We start from the raw sequence: 22,837 nt of genomic DNA on the forward strand, positions 1-22,837 counted from the left end.
CGATAAATGCTATCACAGGATTTCTTAATACAATTGTATGTACGTAAGTATGTATACATACGTATGAAATACATACATACATATATATTGAAATCGTTATGAATGTATGTATCTCACATAACCCAAAAGCAATTAGCCGTAGGATTTGAAATTTTGGATTTAGGACTGCTGAAACATCTAGTTGTGCAACTCCCCTTTTGATTGGAATTAACTGAACCAAAAGTGTCCAAAAAAGCCCAAAATCCAAGAAAATTTGGGTTTTGGGCTTTTTCTTAACTACAGTAATGAGCTCTCATTGAGAGCTTTACAACGATATATCATAAGTGGTACTTATTTTCACTGGTTCCAGAGTTACGGCCAAAAAAATTTTAATTAATGAAATATTTGGATCTTAGGGGAAAGCACATCAGTACGAATCAGACTTCATCTCCTTTTTTAATTTAATTTAAATATATTGATTAATAATTATTAACCTCTCATTGTAAAAAAAATTTTTACAGTAAATAATAATTCAGTAATAACAATAAAAAAAAGAATATGAAAAAATATAAGAAGTTATTAATGAAAAACAATTTGATGTATTTTTCATTTAAAAAAAATAAATATGTATTTGTAATTTAATAGGAAGTCATGTATTGTCCACATCAGATTTTTTTATAATTTGTTTTTATATTTAAACTGACATTTTTATTAATTTCTTGAACACTGTACCGTTGATATGTTAATTAAATAATATTAATAATTAATAAAATCCACCTTACCGGCATGTTGAAATAAGCTATAGATCTTTTGACTTACTTGAAAGCCATCATCAGGAGTTAAAAATATTACATTACAGTCAAAAAATTTTAAAAAATCATAGATTAAAATGCATAAACATTTTAACCTATGATTAACCGATCTAGGACTGGTCATGACTGCCGGTCCTAACTGAAGGAATATATATGTACTCTGGTGGATTAAAATGAAATCAAACAGAACTATGTTATCAAGGAGATAATTATTACAGTAAATATGATATTTTTCTAAATTAGAAGTCTAAGATTTTCATGAAATTGTTATGATTGTATTCTATTATATGTTTAGCAGAGTTGGAGTTTTCTGGTTTGTTATTTTTAATGCTATTTATGTGCTCTTCTGCAAGTATGGAGAATATGCGATTGGTCATACCCACGTATATCATGTTGCAATCCTCACAAACGTGACTGTACTCCTTGTTTAAAATAATATAATATAATAAAAAAATCATATATGATTTTTTTATTATAATTATTACTAATATATATTATTAGTAGAATATGCAGGTGTAATGCCATTTTTTTAATATATTTTTTTTAATGTTTTGACTAAAAGGTATATTCAGTTTTTATGTATATTTTATCCTTTTTATCTAGTTATAATTTTGTATTGTTATTTAAATTAATTTTATAATAAATTTGTTTAAACACCAGCGTTATAACCATTAACAACAGCAATGCTTTTAATTATTTCTATTTCTTTAAGAAAATTTTATCATGTTTGATGTATTCTATGGCTCTGTATAACAATGAATTAAAAAGAGTCCTTTTCATCCTTGGTCCTTTTGGGACTAAGGATGAAATGAATGGAAATTAATTATTGTGTTATTTAATGAATTTTTACCATATATATATTTTTTTTAATTTTTTTATCTATTTTATTATTATGTAGATTTCATAAGAAAGCTACCTATTGTAATGGGTACTATGATTGAACTTCTGGAAATTTTTGACATGTCTTCGCGTTTCGCATCCCCCAGACATCAAAACCACCATCAGTTCACAAGTTTATATATACATTTATTTCACTTACATATATATTTCACTTTCTTTTGGACATGATAACTGCCATAATTTTGCACCAATCGTTTTCAAATTGATACATAAAATACGACGACCCAAAATCTCAGTTGAGTTTGTTAATGGGCAAAATCAGACCATGGAGGTGGAAATGGAAGGGGCTTTTTTAAAAATAACAAAATATCACTATAATTTTCTTACATGGAGGTGGAAATGGGAGGGGCTTTTTAAAAAAAAACAAAATATCACTATAATTTTCTTACTAAGTAAAAGTTCCTACTATTGTTTGGATAAGGGCCTAAAACTTATCTAAGTAAAATTTTTTGATATCACCAACCATTGGTTCGGGGGTGGAAAAATGGGGTTTTGAAGACAAAAAAAAAATCATACCTCCTTAATAGGCACAGTATCCAATCGATTTAAAGTGGTCGTTAGTCCCCTAAACATTACCTAAAACTTTTGTCTGAAACAATTTTTGATATGACCAATCCTTAATGGCAAGGATTGCCATTACCAATATGTTGGATTACCAATATGTTGCTGGAATTGTAAGATATGGGACATGTCATATGCTAAACATGAACTTTTCACATGCAACCATTATAGTGTCATCAACGTAACATTTGTACAATAGTATATTATGTTGAGTCAGAATTTTATTAACATAATTATTTTCTTAAAACTGCAAATATATCTTTGGCAAAATTGCCGACAATGGTTCACGCATAGCCAAGCAAACGGTTATTTATAATATTGATCGTGGAAAGTAAAATAAGTGCATTCACAACATATTTTAATGTATATTCTACTAATAATAAATAAATGAAATATATTAATAATAATTATAATAAAAAGTCATATAATAATACTAAATTTGATAAACAAGTAGTATACAGTCTCGTTTTTTGAGGATTGCGACATGATACACGTGGGTATGACCAATCGCAAATTCTGCATACATGCAAAAGCGCACATAAATAGCATTAAAAATAATAAACCAGAAAACTCCAACTCTGCCAAATATATAATAGAATACGATCGTATACAATCACAACAATTTCAAGAAAATATTAAATATTTCTTATAAATATTATATTATTATTATAATTTAGAAAAATATCATATTTACTGTAATAATAAAAATTTAATTAATGAACAAAAAAAAGTGTTTAATCCACCAGAGTACATATATATTCCTTCAGTATACTGTTAGGACTGGACAGTCATGACTGTTTATACATTTTAACCTATGATTTTTTAATTTTTTGACTTTAATGTAATATTCTTAACTCCTGATGATGGCTTTCAAGTAAGCCGAAAGATCTAGAGCTTATCTCAACATGCTGGTAAGGTGGATTTTATTAATTGTTAATATTATATTTAATCTAAATAATGTAGATACCGATCAGAATAAAGATCAGTTTATTTATTTTAATTAAGTTCATGACTTTCACATGCTTATAATTATGAAAAAATTTGCAGTTAATATTTTTCCTTGTGCAACCACTTTCTATGAAGTCATTGTCAAATTTTAAGTCTGGCATTGTGAATAGATCTTGAATGTATTTTTTGTTCTAATGTTCAGTTTGACAAATACAATTCATAGTACAGTCACTCCAGTTTAATACGTTTACTCAATGATGCTGTTTAACATATAAATCCTTTGTTGTTGTATTATGTGATCTTATGTATTTTCTTTGTGAGTCTGAAAGCAACACAGTAAGTAATATTCTGGCTAATAAAAAATTAAAATTTTTCTTAGATGAGGAATAATTTAGAATTTACTTCAGATTGGTGCTCATATTTTAAAATTTTACATTGATACAAATAAAAAATTTGAAGGAACTTCTTATGATCTTTTTATTTCTGCTCCATCACTGTTTGTACATATTCAGTGCCTTATACCCATCTTCTAGCATTATTTGAAATCTATTCTCTTGAATTAAAGCATTTTCTGAAGGCATTTTTTATTTACTTTTCTGCATTATGAGATGCAGTGAAAATTTCCTTTATTCTTTAAAATAGACTTATGTATTCCTTGGTATCTGAGTTAATCCTATGAACTTGTATATTATAAATATTAGTTACAATAATCTAACTTTATCACCATTCTCCTGTTAAGAGGATGGTTTTTTTAATAAAATTTCCTTTTGTCTGGAATATATTCTTTGACAATTATTAGAAATTCAGTAGTAAATGTATAAATAATGAAAAACATTGCTCATAACTTTGTTATGGGTCACTTTCGCTTTTTTATTGTTTCTTTGAAGATTTTATTTTAAGATCGATTGTATTTTTTTTTAATAAATTTACTAGAACCCCTAGCATTCAATTTAAATCCTTCTGATTAAATTATAACTTATTATGTATCTTTTTAAGTAAGGAACGTAAAATACTGCACCTGTTTTGGATCTAGTAACAGAAAAAAAAGATAATGTTAAGAAAATATTATGAGGGAAAGTAAGTTTTAAAGAACTTGAATAAAACAAAAGAGAATAATTCAGTCATTACCAAACATGAATAAAGAAAACACTATTGTTATGCAAAATAATGAGTACAAATGGAAATTAAATTAATTTATAAGTTAAAACAATACTATCACAAAGAAATAAAATTTAAATAGAATGCTTTAATATATATATGTATATATATTAAATTCTCCAATCAGTTTTCCAGCTACTGCCAGGTCTGAATGAATGAGTGAGTGAGTGAGTGTGCACGCAATTACTGTTTCTGGCTTGCTAGGTCTGAAGTAGCTGCAGATGTAGTGGAATGTAAGTGTAAATTTACCAGTAAACATGTAGTCTGGAACAGACTCAGGTCAACCATTCCTGAGGTGCGGTTAATTAAAACTCAACCACCAAAGAACACTGGTATCCACAGTCTAGCATTTTAATCCATATAAAAGCAACTGCCTTTATAAGGACTTGAACCTTAGAACTCTTGATTTTGAAAATCAGCTGATTTTGTGATGAGTTTAACCAGTAAACTAACCCGAGCGGATTAGTCTTTAATTTCTAAAAGTAAAAAATTGGACAATCTGAAGAGTTCAACATGTAAGTTGTTTGAAACAATTTCACTTATCTTACTCAACAAAATGATTAATTTTAAATATAATGAATTATTGGTATTAATTTCAAACTGCAGAAAAAATAGTTATAAAAATGAGGTTATTACGGATAGATGAGATCACTGTTGTTTTCAGAGTTTTAAAATTATTTAATCGTATTCCTTAATTACAGCGTTAATAAAGATATGCATGTTATTAGTATATTTCAATAAATTTAGTTTTTAAAATTGTATTCAGTATTAGATTGTACTCAATTTTAGAATTGTATTTTTAGATATTTTATTTTAGATTGTATTTTACTGCAATTACTGGATTCCTCAAGATTGAGTAAAACAACTGCTAAGCTCCAAAACAGTATCACAATAAGAAAAATAGAATTGGAGTTACAAAAGTAATAATAATAATAAGCAATAATTTCATTACTTTAATTAAGTTTTCCAAATATTTGGAAAGTGAGTTAAAGTTATAGTAAATTATTTCTATTTTTATAAAAAGCTCTAAACCACATTTTTTCATGCAGACAGAATAAATTATTCAACAAATTTTTTTTTTTTTTTCACTACTTTTCCTACATTAAAGTTAAACTATTGTCAACCTTTCTTTACCTCAGCTTGTCTTTACCGGTCTCTTGGTTTTACAGCTGCCTGATTCGCATATAAATTTTTCAATAAATTTGTCAATATTTTTCTTAAAATTTTAATAACTGTACTCTTCTCCAAGCAAGTAAGCATGTTATTAGACAAAATAAAAAAAAAACATGGTACATGTTACTAAAAAATTAGTAATCATTCTAATAAAGTAGAGCTGTCCAACCTGGACCTGCGAGTGCCATGGAGCCCTTTTTCATGGCCATTAGATTTTGGCAATTTGCCAATTTTTAATACTAATTTACATTTCAAAATAACATTATATTTCAAATCTTAAAAAGCATATAAAAGATACATTTTAGCAATTATATTTTCCAGTAGTTCAACAGAAGTAATTCTGTCAGCCTTTGTAACACGTGTTCATTTCTTTGTCATTGTTGTTGACAAAATCCTTTGTAATGGTATAAGTACGTATAAGACCCTCCTAGCAGGGGTCTAGGTTGACAGAACAAACTACCTAATTGTCACTCATTTGGTGGTCAGCTCTACACTAAAGCTACAGCATTCTTTGTAATAAATTTCAAACTGACATTCTATTCTGTTCTTTCGTAAAACTCAGTCCCCTTCATTATTTGTATTTCCTAACATCAAAACCTGACCTTCCTAAATAAAACCTAAAAATTTAGGTTCTGACCTGATTTTAACCTGACCTTCCTAAAATAGAAACAGATGTTCCTCGTGAGAGAGAGTTTTTGAATTAATATGCATGTGGGTGTGGCCAGTGAATTTTCTGTTATTTAAAAAAAACCAATGAGCTTTTATCATAATCAAGTCTTCAGCCAACAAGGAGATGAATTTGACACATTTTAACAATTCTGATTCTTTGAGTGCCACCCAAGTCTTGTATTTTAACTTAAGTATAACTTTGTAGTTGTGAAAAGTGCTTATGTTCTGCTGGTACAATTTATTACACTGTCTCATGTTGTGGTATGTTATACATTCCACATGTTATCAGTGTTTTTAAAGTGCTTATGTTCTGCTGGTACAATTTATTACACTGTCTCATGTTGTGGTATGTTATACATTCCACATGTTATCAGTGTTATCAGTGAAGTTCCTTAAATTATTAGATATTATTTTAACATAATATCTAGTGTAGTCTTAACATGGCTAAAAGGCAAAGAACTTATAGCTTTAACAGTGAATGGGAGAACAATATTGTTTTATTGAATATAGGGAAAAATATATGAGTTCATTGTGTAATGCTAGCATGTAGACATATTTAAGGCATTCCTTAAACTTGTCAAAGATACTAACTTTCCACTTTCAAAGCTTGTTGCTATAACAGACGGGGGGGCGTCTTCTATGAGTGGTAGGAATAATGGATTTCTATCTCTTTGTACTAAGGATGAATCATTTCCAAACTTTATTTCTTATCAGTGCATTATCCACCAGGAAGTTTTATGCGCAAAGGTTTTAAAGTTTGATCATGTCGTGAAAATTGTAACTCATGTGGTTAACTATATCAGATCGATCATCTACATGTCATCAATTGTTTTGAAATATTTTGAATATATCAGATATTCAGTACGGTGACAAATCTACATGCAGATATAAGGTGGCTTAGTAGGGGTAAAACACTGGAATGATTCCGCTGTCTGCTAGATAAAGTAAGAGACTTTTTGAAATCATCTCCCGGACCATATTATCATGAACTTGATGATATATCATGGCGGCTACTAGATTTACATTTTCTGGCAGTATCATCTCAAAATTAAACTAGTTAAATCTCAAATTGCAAGGGAAATATCATAATATTTTACATATGATAAGTATTATAGATGTGTTTGTAAAGAAAGTGAAATTATGGATTACTTTTTAATTTTTCGCTTCTGGTGACGTTAGTGAACTTGGAAATTGAAGAATTAGAAATGGAAATTTTAAATTTTCAAGAAGACCTTTCTTTAAAATTCTTATATGCAACGTGTAGCAAATTATGGATTTTGGTGGACAATGAAAAATACCCCATTCTCCTTAGTGTTGTACTGAAAATGTATTCATGCTTTGGTTCAACATATCTTTGTGAAGTTACATTATCATCAAAAACAATTACCGTTCCTGCCTGACAGACTCCCACTTTGATAACACATTAAGAGCAGCTTGTTCCAGCTACACACCAGATTTTCCTCAACTTGCAGTGAGAATGCAGTGTCGAATTTCACATTAATTATGTGGTGAGTAAATATAATTGATTTTTGTTTCAATGTTTTGTCAGTATTATAATTTATAATTATTGATTTTGTTAGTGTCAGTAGTAGTATGGAGATAGTTGAAATGAATACTGGCGCTCACACAACCTTTGTAATCATTCAGATGACCCCCAAGTTGTAAAAAGGTTGTAGACAGTGCTGTTCTAAAGTTAACAAATATCTGACGCTAATCTTACTGTATTAAGTTTCCCATTCCGTATGTATTAACATTTAACATTATAACTGTCATTAATAAAAAATGATTCATAAAAATCTTCCTTTAGGTGCATAGAGATGATTTTGAAGAAGCAAAAGCATTAACTATCGACAATAAATTTTGGGGACTAATATATTTTCCACAAAACTTTTCATCGTATCTTATAAAACGATTTGAAAGACCATTTTATAATTGGACTGATGATGTGTTAGATTTAGGGACAATAGAAGTACATCTTGATAAAACAGGTAAGAATTTCAACTTTTCTACAACATAAAATAAATAAGATTATTTTTAATGACACCTTATTGCTTTTTTCACTTTTATATAAACTTAGGAGTGTTTACACAGTGATACCTATTTCACAAATTGCTAAGTTAAAAAGAAAAAAAATAATTTAGTACTACAAGGAATATTTTTTTTTAATTTATTTAAAGATCTACGAACTAACTGCCCAATTACAGCTACTTATTAAAGATAAACTTGTTGCATATAAAAAACCCCAAGCTTGAACCCAGGTCCTTCCAGATGAAAGGTAGAGTGCTAACCACTCTGCCATGGAGCAGAGTGGCTACCATAATATGTGAAGTAAGAGACATCTTTTTCTAGTTATTTAGAAAAATATGTAAATTGTTTCCAACAACTTCATTTTCTTTTTTATAAGCAAATATAAAATGCAAATTGTCATTTGAAACTGGAAAGGAACATCGGGGTGAACTCTACAATCTATGAAGAGATGCACGCAGAAGGTAATTTTATTGTTTTATATTTTCTGTTTTGTATTAGATAAAAGAAAACACTATGAAAAGGAATGAGAAGGGCTGGCTTTAATCGACTTAAGGCAACGATAAGGCTTACTGTTCAATTACCAGAAAGAAAATAAGATCTTGGACAAGTTAAGATGTGCTACTACCCTGTTACCACTTTATACAAATACTGGCTCTGCAGGATCCAACATCCTTAGCATGGACCTCGTTGTTTAAACAGAGAAAAACAGATTAAAGAATTAGCAAATTCAACAAGGGTGAGAAACAATAATGTACCCAAACAATCCCACAGGCTTATTGCTTAAAAGTGCCCACCTGCCAAAAAAAGATCAGCTATTTTTGCCTGGGATACGGATATATTATATCAACAGGATGATCATAACTGACCAAAAGTTTTGTGTTAATCACTTGATCACCTTAAATACATGATTTTTGAAAAATAATTCAGAATTCAACAGTCCAATATTCAACTTTTTATTCAATGAATATAGAAAGTTAATTTTTTTTTATTATAATGAAGGAAAATTACCAAGTTTATATTTATGTTGGTTAAGTACCCAAGTAGTAATTTGTCTAGCAATTTCTTAGATTGATAGCAACATGGTGTCTGTGCAAGAAAAAAGGTGTAGTCTTATGGAAGAATCATAATGTCAAGTATATTTGACAGGCTTGCATTAAAAATCCAGAGATATTAATCACCAGTTTTCACTTTGAAGCTAAGTATCCCTAAATCCACAGTACTTAAACATATAGAAGAGATTGCAATTATACGTACAAACTAGATGATTATCCAAACTGAATGTTGTTTTCAGGTAATATGCTAGGCAAGATAAACAATGATAAAATTTCTTATAATCAATTATTTTTACAAATGACGTAACATTTTATGACGCATATGAATCAGCTTCAACAGTTTACGTTCCCACTTTGATGAAGAATATGGTCACACTGTGTACCATCAGAATAGAGCACCAACACATTTTAGCTTGAATGTTAGAAATGTGGTAAAATATGGTATCATTGAATTGATAAGGGGAGAATATTTCTTGGCTGCTACAAAGTCCATATCTCAAACACTTAGGGATTACTTTTCTTGGATCACATAAAGAACATTGTTTATTTTGTGAAAACTCACAATTTAGACCACTTGTAGTAAAAGATAGTGAAAGCTATTGGTGTGAATATGATTCAATTAATGTGAATAGAAACAAAATATTAAACTTGTATAGAAACATATCAACAGAGGTAACAAAACTAATAACATTTCTGAGTTTTTTTGGGTGAAAATACTTTATCTCATCAAATAAAAGTTAGTAAATTAATAAGCGAAACAAAAGAAAACAATTTTAATCTCTTCTACCCATTCATAGAACTGTTCGGTACGTGATAATATCTAACTATACCAAAATCCAATAAGTCAGATTTTCACTTTGGAGGTGTGTGTATGTGTGGGGGGCAGTGCATATGAATGAATGCATATTACATTTATTCTTTCAGAATAAAATTCAGAACAGATAACTAAATATAAAAAATGCAGAAGTACCAGAGCATGATAAGAATTATTTGTAATTCGATAAACACCACCCAGATATATTTTTTTTTTTGTTTTTGTATTACATCAAATAACACATGAGCTCTAGTAAAGCCAAAAAACATAACTTTTAAGCAGTAATTTAATTTAGTTGTATGTTATTTTTCAGATGTAATTATTTCACGATTTCTGATATACTCAATGCAAATGAAATTTACTAGTTTTTTAGAGGAAATATTTAAAGACTGTGGATGGCCAGCAACTCTTGGAGAATATCCAATAAGGGTATTTATGTTTAATTATAAAATACAGAATTATTTCTATTAAGAAGTATTAAATTAAAAATCAACTTTTGCAGTTTAACCTGAAGATGAATGTATATATATATATATATATATATAATTTTTTTTTGGATCAATTTTTTCTGTCACATGGCACATTAAATAGTTAATTTCTGGTCAGTCTCCTATTCTTCCATCTTTCCTTCATTTTCAAGCTGTGTTGCTTCTTTTTTTCTTCAGACCATTTCTTATTACTACACTCTCTGTTTCTTTTCAGGATCCCTTCATAGCCTTCTACCCTCTTTCTGAATATGTTTCTGTCCTCCTGACATAGAGGCATCTGAGTTCTGTTCTCATTAAATTTGTCCAAAGTCTTTTTGTTTAATCTATTGGGACTTATTCTTGTTAAATGTCCACAAAAGGGTATCTTCATTTTTATTTTTTATGTAAAAAGTTAACCGTCAATTTAATTTTAAATAAATTAGAAATTTTCTGATCAAGACGAAATATGTTTGAAGTTTAGAAAATGAAAAATTCTTTACACTTGTTCTTAAGACATTTTCATAAACCTTAACTTATTAAATTATATAAACTACGTACTCTCTGTTCATTCTAAGAAGGAGATATCACATAAACACATTGCAGACAACAGAGCGCTGTGGAACAGTGTGCCTAAAAAAAATGCATACTAAACTTACAATTTTTTGTAATTTTTCACAAAATTTTATACTCACTTTACACTTTATTTAATTATAATTATAAACTGTTTAAGTATGTATTTAACTATAATTATTTATTTAATTTATATTTACTTTATACTGAACTTATAACTTTTTATTTCTTAACAAAATTTTTAATATAATAAAACCTATGAAAACAATAATATCCCAAACAATAACTACCACATTATTAAAAATAATTTAATAGGTAAAATATATAACTTGAACAAAACCTTACCACTTTGAAACATTAAGAAAATTGCCTACCTTATTGTCTGTCAGTGTCCGACAAACATTGGTTTCCCTCTTATTATATCCAATTCTTCATCACTCCCAGAAGTTGGCGTTAATGAAGAATCATCTCTAACATTAATTATTAATTCGTCGACCATAACATCGAGAAAATTATCTGTCCCACATTTTCTTTTATTCTGTAACATGCTTCACGCACTGTTTCCAATTATCAGTTGATAGCTTGTTCATGCCTTTTTCAAGCAGGATTTTAACGTCTTTCTTTTATATGTATTATTTCGGGCAACATATCCTTTTACTTGACTCCTCACTAACTCAACTGGATTAAGGTTACAGTGATAATGGGGAACCTTAACATTGTATGACTTTTTGTTTCAGCCAAATCATTAAAATTTTTTAGATTTGTCATGACTGTATTTTACATGTTCAAGCAGTTCTACTTTTAAACTGTTTTCTCCAAAGTGGTTTTTTTTTTATCGCAGCCATAAAGCAATTTCTTGTTTGCTCTATGAACTGTTTGGAATATTTTCCAGTTTTGCACTATGGTATGGACCATTTTCCATTACAACAATACTATTTTCGGGTATGATATTTTACTATACTATTTTTTTTTGGTATGCGTGCGCATACCAAAAAAAGTACTGAAACACAGAACTACAATTAAAAGAAAATAAAAATATTCAGTATGGAATAAGAGAATTTATACTGCAATTTTGAGGCTGGTGATGTTTGTTTATAAACACTCGGTAATTACAACAGCTCTGCGCATACATTAGTGTGCTATATATACACGCAATACCACACTCGCAGTTTGTTTATTTCTTATCTCCTTCTTAGAACGAACAGAGAATAAATAATCAAAAACTTTTGTGCCATATTGTCAGTAACAATAAAAAAATTGATTTTTTTCACACATTATAAACAGCTTTTTTTTTATTTTGAGAAGCAAATTTTAGTAAGATTCTTAATCAGGAAATTATCTACAATACTAATCCCCCCTTATCCTAACCCAATTTATACCAGTTCTTAACTTAATGACTGAAAAGATCTAATATGATTTCAAAAGAGCCTTTTGGGCCCCATTAACATAAAATGAGAAACCAACTGTCTATTAAAACATATTATAAATAATTGCTCCTGTTTAAACCTGACTAAATTAACTAATTTCAATGATTATTTTTTCTGAGGAGAAAGTTCCTCTGATAGATCAATTCATTGTACGTTTTTACGAAACAAAATGTTGATGATATTTTAAACATAAAAAAATAATACATTTCTTCAAACAGTTGATTTAACAATTTTTTAATTGTTTTTCCTTGTTTTAATATTTTTTTAATTAAAAAAATATCCATATTTTAAACAGTTCACTTTATAGTTGTCTCAACATTGTTTACAGTATTTTTGTCATGACTGATGTGTCTCTATGTTTCACATTTCTGGCAAATGGCTTTTTTAATGCCAAATTTGTTGTCTGCCTTTCCGTATTTCATATGTTAAATAAAAATAAAACAAAGGACTTTGCAAAAATACAAAAATAATAAAACCTTAAGATAAAAGACTGGCAAAAAAAATGTTCAATTCTTTAAATTTTGAAGCGGTATCAAATTACATTAGTAAATCGTTAGGTTTGAAGTCAGCACAGATAACAAAATCAAAATATAAAGAAGAACTGAAAAGTGTAATTTTGTTTTAGGAAAGTTTTATTTTATTTTTATTTTATAGAAATTTTTTAATTTCTACTTAAAGTTTATTTATTTTGACAGAAAGTTTTTCTGATAGACCTACAATAAGTTTCTTCTCCCACATAACTGATATGGAACATTTTTTTAAAAAATAACATTGTTTTTATGTTTTGAAGATTGTTTTGTTCATCTCATCACTGCTTAATGCAGGACTATTGTATAAAGTGACATGTAGCCTGATTTCATTCTGATATATAAATTATTTTCATGTGAAACTTAATACAATCAGATGGAAAGTTTGTTTGCCCTACTTACAAAGAATAGACTTTTGTCTATCAATTTTTCTATATGAATATGTTTATTTATTAATGCAGCAACACCCAAAACAGTTGCTGATAAATTGTAATTTTTTAGCGTATCAAAGATTTCATGCCTGACTAGCTGGTACCTTAGGAAGAAAGGCAGAAACCTTCACTCTGCTATGGAAGCCAGCAAGAAAGTTATAATACTGAATCCCACATTCCAGAAATCCATAGCTTACTAGGCCAGAGAGCTGTAATTGATAAAGCCTCTCAACATCATTCTCTACATTTTTTTTGTCATATGGGCAGCAATTTCTACAGGTCTAACAATATATTTTTGGCAATTTTTTTTTTCAAATTTTAAACAAAAACAAAAAACCAAATAAAACTGACTGAAAAACCCACCAAAAATTAAAACAATGTTTTAAAAAAAGAATTTAAATTACCATTTTTTAAAGTTGTTCTCAAAATAAATTATCCATTTTTAATTTTAATTATCACGTTTTAAAGTCTTTTATTCTGTTACAATGTTTATTTGAAATTCCCAACTTATTTTCTAGTTTTTTTTATATTATCCGATCCCTAGATTCTGTTAACAATTCCATAAAGATATTAATAAATCAGTATTGAAGTATATAACACAATTACCATAATTAAAATTCTCTCCAATAAAAACCACAGTGCTGGTTTCTTTGCAATATGTGCTCACATTTTTATTATGAATGAAGTGCAAGAACGATTCATTTGTTTGAAGGATTTATACTGCTTACAAACAATTTATCTAAAAATTATATCTGTGTTTTGGGGATAAAAAAGGAAAACACTGGGGTTAGAGTTGTGTTAAAAAATCACAACTCAAGTAACAGCTAAAATATTCAAGATGTTGAAGCTATTCATTGTAAAAGTTTTTGTTGCTGTTAGTACACTAAGTTCATGAAAATTATTTAGTCACAATTAGCAAAAACATTTAACAAAATCATGGGTAATGAAACATAAACCATGTAACTAACATTTTCGCAGCAGTCCATAGGCCTGCTTTTTTTCTAGTATTATATAAAAAGCCATACTCTAGTTTTTCATGAGAATAAAATGGATGAAGCTTTCTTTATCTGAAAAAAATAAAAACTATGGCTACTCATTAAACAAGGTTTCAGCTTTATTATATAATTGCTTAATTAATCAAATTTATTTGTATTGTTTTAGTTTGAAGACCCAGTTTATGGCACAAGAAATCCACTTTTTTCTCAATATCAGGCTCCAATTATGGTAACAAAGTAAGTTTATTAATAAAAATAAAAAACTAAATCACAAAACACTTACACAAACTTGTAAAACCCAAGAAATATCTTGTACATACGCTTAATAGTTAACAGAATATTAAGAAGCATTTAAACTGAGAGGCATCCTAATCTCCAGTGCAAAAATTTGGTGTAATATACATTTCAAATGGTGAAAGCTAAATTATTGATCAGTATCTTGATTCTTTAAAATGAATGATCTGTTTTTTATCTTGGGCAAAAATATTCTCCCATCAGTCCTAAATAAGAAGATAAACTTCACTCTTTTATAACTTCATGGTTTTGCTTGACACCAGGAATGTATCAGGAAGTGGCATATGGAAACTGAATAATATGAAAAGTAAGATAAGTGAGGATGCCAACAGTTGAAGTCAAATTTAATGAACTGGTTTCCATAAACAAATTACTAAAGTTAAAGAATAAGAATGATACATTAGTTTCAAAATATGGATTTAGCAATGATTAGTAATGTATGACCGTACTGGTAAATCGCACCAGCATTTTAAAAGTTGATACACTTCAAATGTTGATACTTTGAACCTCAACAATGGTTTATTGGTTTGCTTGGCACTTCTCCTGCCACCACCCTACTTGGTCGCCATAAAGCATAAGACCGAATATCTGTGCCAAAAACAGCTACTGAGCCTCGAAACAGTTTAGCAATCAGCCTCCTAACTAGTTTCTACAGCTAACCTAAAAGCATGAGTGGAATAAGCTTGGTACCATACACAGCGTGTCCCACCACCCAATTGTCATATATCACTATAATGGGTAGGCACACCCAGTCAACTACTAAAGCATATACGACTGCCAATAATTAAATTTATCTCATCAAAGACAGCAATTCGCTGCCACGCCTAGGCCACTGAATGCCAGCAAGTACCTGTCTGCCATTAAAGCACTTGGAGCCGTAATCTGGCTGGTAGCCAGCCATATCTCTCTGTTAGCTTCCTACAGCAGCATGGCAGGAGTCTTTTCCCATAGGTAAATTACTGATGTCAGTTGAACAAACAACTGCATCAACAAACTCCCACACGGTCCAACGATGCGGCTCTCGCTTCACTGACTCGCCGCTTGTAAGTGGACAATTTTCCCCTTGACCTCTAAGTTACAGGTTAGACTGAGTTCTAGCCCCCCCAAGAGCTACGCTCGGTCTTCCAGCTGCGGTCGTGAGTTACTGCGAACTAACAGGCGAAAGCCTGGGCCGTGACCCATTCCGGGAATGTAGTCCCAAAAATCTATCGAATACCAGGTTCCACAGCAAGGGACCAAGAACGGACTCCTGCGGGCTTCCCCTGGTGACAGACTTTTCCACAACTAGATGCACATCCTTAAACGTGCCGTGTGATCAGACAAGTAGTCATGTACTACAGCCTGCAAGGCTACGGGAACATTGCGGCGTTCCAACTTATAGTGGACAGAACTCCGGAAATGCTGCCTCAATGTCAATAAAAATTGCCAAAACATGTTTACATTCAGCGCCTTCCACCTCAGAAAAAGCATTTAAGATTCAATCTTTGGTGCCAACCCCTTTTATGATGCCACACTGGCCTCCATTCAGAAGTGAGTTCATATCGATGTCTTCCCAGATCCGTTCCACAACCTGCCTTTCAAATAACTTGCCGATATCCAGGAAGGAGCTGATGGGTCGATAACTGCTAATCTCACTCGGATCCTTTCCTGATTTAAAGAGTACCCTCATCAAAGCAAACCCAGCTTAGGCATCTCGAGAACAGCCTGCCAAGCGCCTCATTTATGACAAGCAGCAAATGATAGAAAGGATCCGGATGAAGTTGGTCAATCCCCGGTGCCTTTCTCAGTGCTCTTCGAGAAACCACTCGGTCTATATCTATGGGTCTCACAGTCCATACACCAGGGAATGGTGTCTCACCCGCCCTAACGCCGACTTCTGCTTCATCTTCCAGAGAATCTGGAAACAGGGTATCGAGGAACTCCTGGTAAGCCGCCGCAGATGTTAAATTGTGGTCACAACCACCAAACCCGCATCGAACACTGGCAGCATGTGCAATGGCTTTGCACGTGGAGGTTTTGAACCTCAACATATTGAAGTACTTCAGTCTGGGTATGTTAGTTTATATACTTTACGAGCATTATATTTTTTGTCTATTTACTCAATTATTCTATGGGCATTCATGAATAATAAATCCCATTCAAGATATGTAACTACTTAACAGCATAGTAAAAAATCACACAAGGGTATCAGCAAACTCATGGGGTATGCACAAACCTACAGAAATAACAAAAGTTAAAAGGTATAACAATAAGTATTATTCACCTTGACAAAATATTGTATTTAATTCAAATATTTTCTATATTTTTCAGTTTTTCATTCTACTTACCAATGCTGGTAACTATCACGTATATAATTCATGAGAAATCAAGTGGTTTTCTACAAAGAAGCATTGCCTCAGGTAAAATTTTCAGTTCATAAATTATGAAAATAAAATCAATTAAAGAAAAATATTTTTAATACAGTCTATTCCGGTTTATTGTGACACAACGGAACCGGAGATTTTGGCCCGATTAAACAAATTCATAAATTGTAGCGTATACGATACTGTACTGCATTCTTGTAATGCAGAATCTGTAATTCTTGTAATTGTGTGTAACACACACATTCTACATGCAAGTTCTACCGATATTCACAAGAGGTACGGTGTACTGCAGTCGCAAAAATTTAATGCAAAAACCGAATTCTAGATCACTTAATGTAGTTCAAAATACCTGTTCATTTAGCCTACTGTTAAAAATATGTACTGTACTGTTTAAATAGGCTGTTTAAATGATGTAGTGACGAAACTAACTGAAAGGAAATGACCGATCGTTATTTTATAGTCCCTTCAGATCTAAAAATATAATTAAACATTTTTTGTATTAAACGTTTAAATAAAATAGGCAGCCATGCATACATAACATACATAAAAAGTCTTACCTGTTCATTTTCTTTGAAAAAATTCATCCGACCCGCACTGCCGTTTTCGTTTTAATGAGGTACGGTCAACAAAATTTTCACTTTCAACTCCAATTGAGGACTGCCATCATTTCCTTCTGCATAAAAAAAAAAAATCGCTTAAGTCTTGAATCGTACCTTGTATTTCTGGTTCATCTTTATCCGTTGTGCTGCATGTGGGCTGGAGTTTTTATACAATAGCAACATCACATTCTTAATTATGTATATATTTAATATTTTCATCCAACTGGCAAATTCTTGATAATTTTCAAATCGCTGCAGCGATGTGTTACCTGCATATGCTCTGGCTCTTTTTCTGGGTTAGAAAAACCACGATGAAAAAACAATTTTTTATTGTCGTTTTACTTACTTTTCCTCCCCAACTTTCGGCTACGAATGAATTGCTTGCAACAAATTTCTTCTACTTCTACAAGAATATGGCTCACCGATTTGCATCAGTAAATAGACTGCATATTTTTTTATAATTCACATGTCCAATGGTTGGATGTGGCTCGTGGTAAATTCATCCAACTGGCAAATTCTTGATAATTTTCAAATCGCTGCAGCGATGTGTTACCTGCATATGCTCTGGCTCTTTTTCTGGGTTAGAAAAACCACGATGAAAAAACAATTTTTTATTGTCGTTTTACTTACTTTTCCTCCCCAACTTTCGGCTACGAATGAATTGCTTGCAACAAATTTCTTCTACTTCTACAAGAATATGGCTCACCGATTTGCATCAGTAAATAGACTGCATATTTTTTTATAATTCACATGTCCAATGGTTGGATGTGGCTCGTGGTATTGGGCGGTAAAAATTCAATTAGTAATGTTTTTTAAACAATTTGGTCACGGATGAACAGCACAATTGTTAATTAGTAGTATGATTTTTCTTAATTTTTTGCAACTCGACATCCCAATTGCTAAGCCATTCTGAAAAGATTGCACTCATTATACTAGCATTTTTATTAAAAACGTAATGAACCGGCAAACTGTCCATTTTAAACCACTTAAAACAACAAGGCTTGGCAGCCTTCCCGATTGCGACGAGTTTTCGTTTGTCACTTCCTGACATACTACCACAACAAAGCACGTTCTACAGAATTTTTGGATCCAGGCAACAGTTCGTGTTTGTAGCACAAGGGCCCTTCCGGTGCAACACGATAACACAGTCCCATTTCGTCGGCAGAAAAATTCTGGAGAATTTCAGGGAGTTTGATAGATTTCCATGAAGCATCACTTTCTGTATCAGCACTCGATTTTTCACCACGAGCCTTCTTGTATTTTATCTGATTTCTCGTTTTCCATCGAGATAACCAGCCTTCCGTCGCTTTAAATTCGTTATGAATAAAAGGTTTAGCAAAATCTTCTTCTGCCTTGACTTTATGCATTGAATCACTGACACTAACATATTGCGGAGTTACAATGGAGAACCATTCGTTCAGAGCCTACTCAACAAACGGGTCCTTTCCATCACGTTAACTTTTCTGAGATGTTCTGTGATCTTTTAAAGCCCATTCTCGGCGTATTTTATATTCTTTAAGCACGATACGAGCTATCGTACTTTTCAGTTAAACAGTTAGTTTCGATAGTTTACGATATCTTAAGTTCGGTGGATACGTTTTTATTTTGTCAAGATGCTTTATTCGTTTACCCGATGTCATATAGTTACGCATTTTAACTCGCAATTTTAATTAACCGTTAACAGGTAGATTAACAACAACAATTTACACAGTTTAAAAACGGTGATACAGGCTACGCATAAAAATGTTAACAAAATGTGTGAAACAACTGGAAATAAAAAAAATAAAAAACTATGACAGCAGATAAAAAACCGGATAGTAAAAAAACTGTTACAGAAGCCTACATCCTTTGTTGGCGAAATTAAGTTATTCGCATTCTTTAAATAAAAAAACTAAAGACAAGCGAAGCTGGAAATACGTAAGTACACGATACGAAACGCAAGTAACAACCAACAATAAATTGCAAAGAGCAAGTGCTTAGTAAAACAGCCATTACATCGCGGATGATGTCGTGTGCAACGACAAACTCCTTTATTGTTATGATTAATTATGTTTGTTAGTACGATTAACGTTTGATAGATTATTTTGTTATGATTAATGGACTGAAGCGTCGTTACTGCAGTTTATCTGTTGAATGCTAACTGCCTCTATCCCGCACCGTTATCTAGCCACATAATTCTCAGAACCACAATTTGTTATTCGATTTTAAAAAGAAATATACGTCGAATACTGGCCCGAATACGCGGCATTATGGACCAAATAAACGAAATACTTATCGGTATAAAATCTCTTTTTTTTTCTTTAAAGAACTATCCCAAAAACGGGCAGCCCCAGTTGATCAGTGAACCAATTATCCGGAATCAACTGTAGATTTATTTTACTTACCATCTTGTGTCAAACAATAAAAACAATTCTTTCTGCCTTTAAATTATTTAAAAGTTATCTTAATATAACATACTATCTACTTTTAATACGTTTAATTTCATTTCAAGACAAATATTTTTTCGCCTACCACGATTACATAAAAATTTGAAATCGGAAAACAACCTTTTCAGCAGTTTATTTCCAATCGATGGAGAATAAGCGTAGTGTTTAACGTAAATTAAAAAAAAACTAGAAATGATTCAAGATAAACTGTCATGCATTTTTAAATAAATATTTTATACTTAATTATATTTTTTAAACATTAATTTTTAACTGTTTTTATTTTACATAAAATCACATAACGAAAAGAGATTGATTTATACGACACGTGAAACTTTCTTGACTCAAAGTATTTAACCTGTTTCTTGCTGTAAAGTATTTGCTGTTCTTGCAGGAACTAGTAACATTTCTAGATCACCAGACCAAGAAGTATTGTTAATTAGAACCAAACAGAACGACAGCTGCAAAAGCAACAGTGTTAAAATAAAATTAATCTGACTAAGCGATCAAATTCATCTCAAATTGTCAATCTTACAAGCAGAAAGTGAATTACAACACTGTGGCACTATGACATATTTTTGTAACGAAAAATGAATTTATAGCGTTTTTCGAAACCTACGAATATTGTACTTAATTAGAATGTAGCCAAGTGAATACGGGTTATAACTCATAACTTTTAAAGATCCTGAATAAGTAAAGCTGAATCAGATATAACACATTTTTTAATTACCTTTTATTTTTCTTAAATTATCTATTGCTAAATCATTATACGAAAACATTGCTATAATAGTTACACACTAAATGAAAATTACATTTACCAGTATTCAAAGCAGACACTCTTAGCATCCTAATCCTTTTTCTTATTTATCATACCTTTATTTTTTTGCATTTTTTTACAGAGTGCTATTGTCTGAAATATTACAGGTGTTGAAAATCACAATCGATTATTGTGTTTTCATAATTATGAAGTAAAACTTGTCAAATAAACAGGCTGAAGTTTTATCATCTTCACTCTTCCGTGAAGCGGATGGCTTAATAACACAAATTGATATTTCCAAATGCCACCCAATACTTGGGATAGGTGATGTTCCTTTATGAACCCTGATCCTTTGTTGACTGGCCTTTAATTTTGAGACCGTAATGTACGCTGCGCCCGTCTGGGGCTCATCGTTTACAATTCTAATTTTATAGGGACATTCTTTTACGAGCCCAGCGTCTTCTATTGCTAGCTGTTCGTCGGCGGCTACAGAACTGTCTTACGAGAGGCAGTAACTGTGATCGCTGGCATAAAACCCCTGGACATTCGTAGCTCTGTACAAATACAGAACGTAGCTAAGAGATATATTTCTACGAAGGGAGGAGCCTTCCTATGTCAGGGTTTATGCGTGAGATTGAATACCAAGGTTTTGGTTCTTGGCAAGCTAGGAGGAACGATTCTTCTACCGGTCGATATACGCATGGTATTTTTCCCAATGTCAGAGAGTTGCGAGCGATTAGCCGGGTTTCCCCCGATTAGCATATTACTCAATTCCTTTCGGGACATGGTGCTTTTAGGGATAGTTTGGGTAGGTTTAGGTTGGCTGACTTCGGCTTGTGTCCGGACTGTAGGGTCGATGACACTGTGGACCGTGTCCTGTATGTCTGTCCCCAGTACAAAGCTGAAGATACCAGAGTCGTAAGGGAAATTGAGAGAGTTAACTCCTTTGATCTGCGGGTCAACTGGAGGACTCGCAGAGACTGGGCAATTGTTGCTGGCTTCGCTTCCTCGCCCTGCGCAGGACGGCCAAAGGGATCTAGTAGGTAATAGAGTAGGAACCTGGGTGGCTAGTGTCCACCTAGACATTTGACTGGCCGAAGGTAGGCGCTTTGGCAGCGAGCCACGGTTAGTTAGATAAGAGATGTGAATTTTTAAGCTGTAGGCGGAACAGCGACAGCACTGCCGATGGGCACGGGATGCCATGAGGTGTAGCGGCGTTTTGACGATGGTTTATAGTGGTGAATGTCATGCGGAACTCTGCAATGAAGCTGAGTGGGAGTAGGCGATCACTCCGCCTCTCCCTGATAGACCAGACCGGAGTCCGTAACTAACCTAAGTCAGGGGTTTATTTAAAACGAAAGCTGAGTTTCACTAAGGGAACTAGGGCTAAATTTCGTTGTTGCGATCAACATGTTTGTTGGTATGTTGTGTTGTTTTTGCCTCGAACTACGAGACGTTCACGAAATTGGCTCAAAATAAGTAGAACTAGGCACGGAGTTGCGTTTCCGCGAGCTCGGTTAGCTAGTTCAGAGGGTGACGATGTAGTACATTCAAGATGTCCGGACAAGGCCTACAGCGAAGGCAGTAAACTGAGTTATTAAATCACCGATGCAAATGCCTCGGTAGACATTTACATCGGTGGCATCCCAACGAGGCCAGGCTTATTACTATGAGATGTAAAAAGTAAGAGGGCGACAGACGACTCCCGTTAAAGCCCAACAGGGCAAGGGACAGGGAGCGGGGTGTGTAGCAACCGGAATGTCACTAGGCGAGTGTCTTCCCCTACGGGGTTGGGATGGCCTTTAATTTCTGAAGAAAAAAACAATTGTTATTCTACAATACAACTAAACTCGTCGATGCAAAATTGTTAATAACGTTTGGTTGTTTCCA

General features: G+C 32.0%; 1 protein-coding gene and 1 long non-coding RNA gene across 3 annotated transcripts in view; one reads left to right on the top strand and one right to left on the bottom strand.

Annotated features, from left to right (window-relative positions):
* Positions 1-22,837, top strand: part of LOC142328897 (ABC transporter G family member 23-like) — a 95,569-nt gene that overhangs the window by 61,426 nt on the left and 11,306 nt on the right. For both annotated transcript variants that reach the window (XM_075373036.1, XM_075373037.1), the window contains exons 10-13: positions 8,008-8,188; positions 10,408-10,523; positions 14,678-14,748; positions 17,116-17,204. In XM_075373036.1, the coding sequence (XP_075229151.1) occupies positions 8,008-8,188; positions 10,408-10,523; positions 14,678-14,748; positions 17,116-17,204 (457 nt within the window). The remainder of the gene's footprint in view (positions 1-8,007; positions 8,189-10,407; positions 10,524-14,677; positions 14,749-17,115; positions 17,205-22,837) is intronic.
* The window catches only part of LOC142328899 (uncharacterized), a 101,794-nt gene that overhangs the window by 5,443 nt on the left and 73,514 nt on the right, over positions 1-22,837 (bottom strand). The gene's annotated exons all lie outside the window — the stretch shown is intronic.

Source organism: Lycorma delicatula, chromosome 8, assembly GCF_047948215.1.
Source record: "Lycorma delicatula isolate Av1 chromosome 8, ASM4794821v1, whole genome shotgun sequence".
Classification (NCBI taxonomy): Eukaryota; Metazoa; Arthropoda; class Insecta; order Hemiptera; family Fulgoridae; genus Lycorma; species Lycorma delicatula.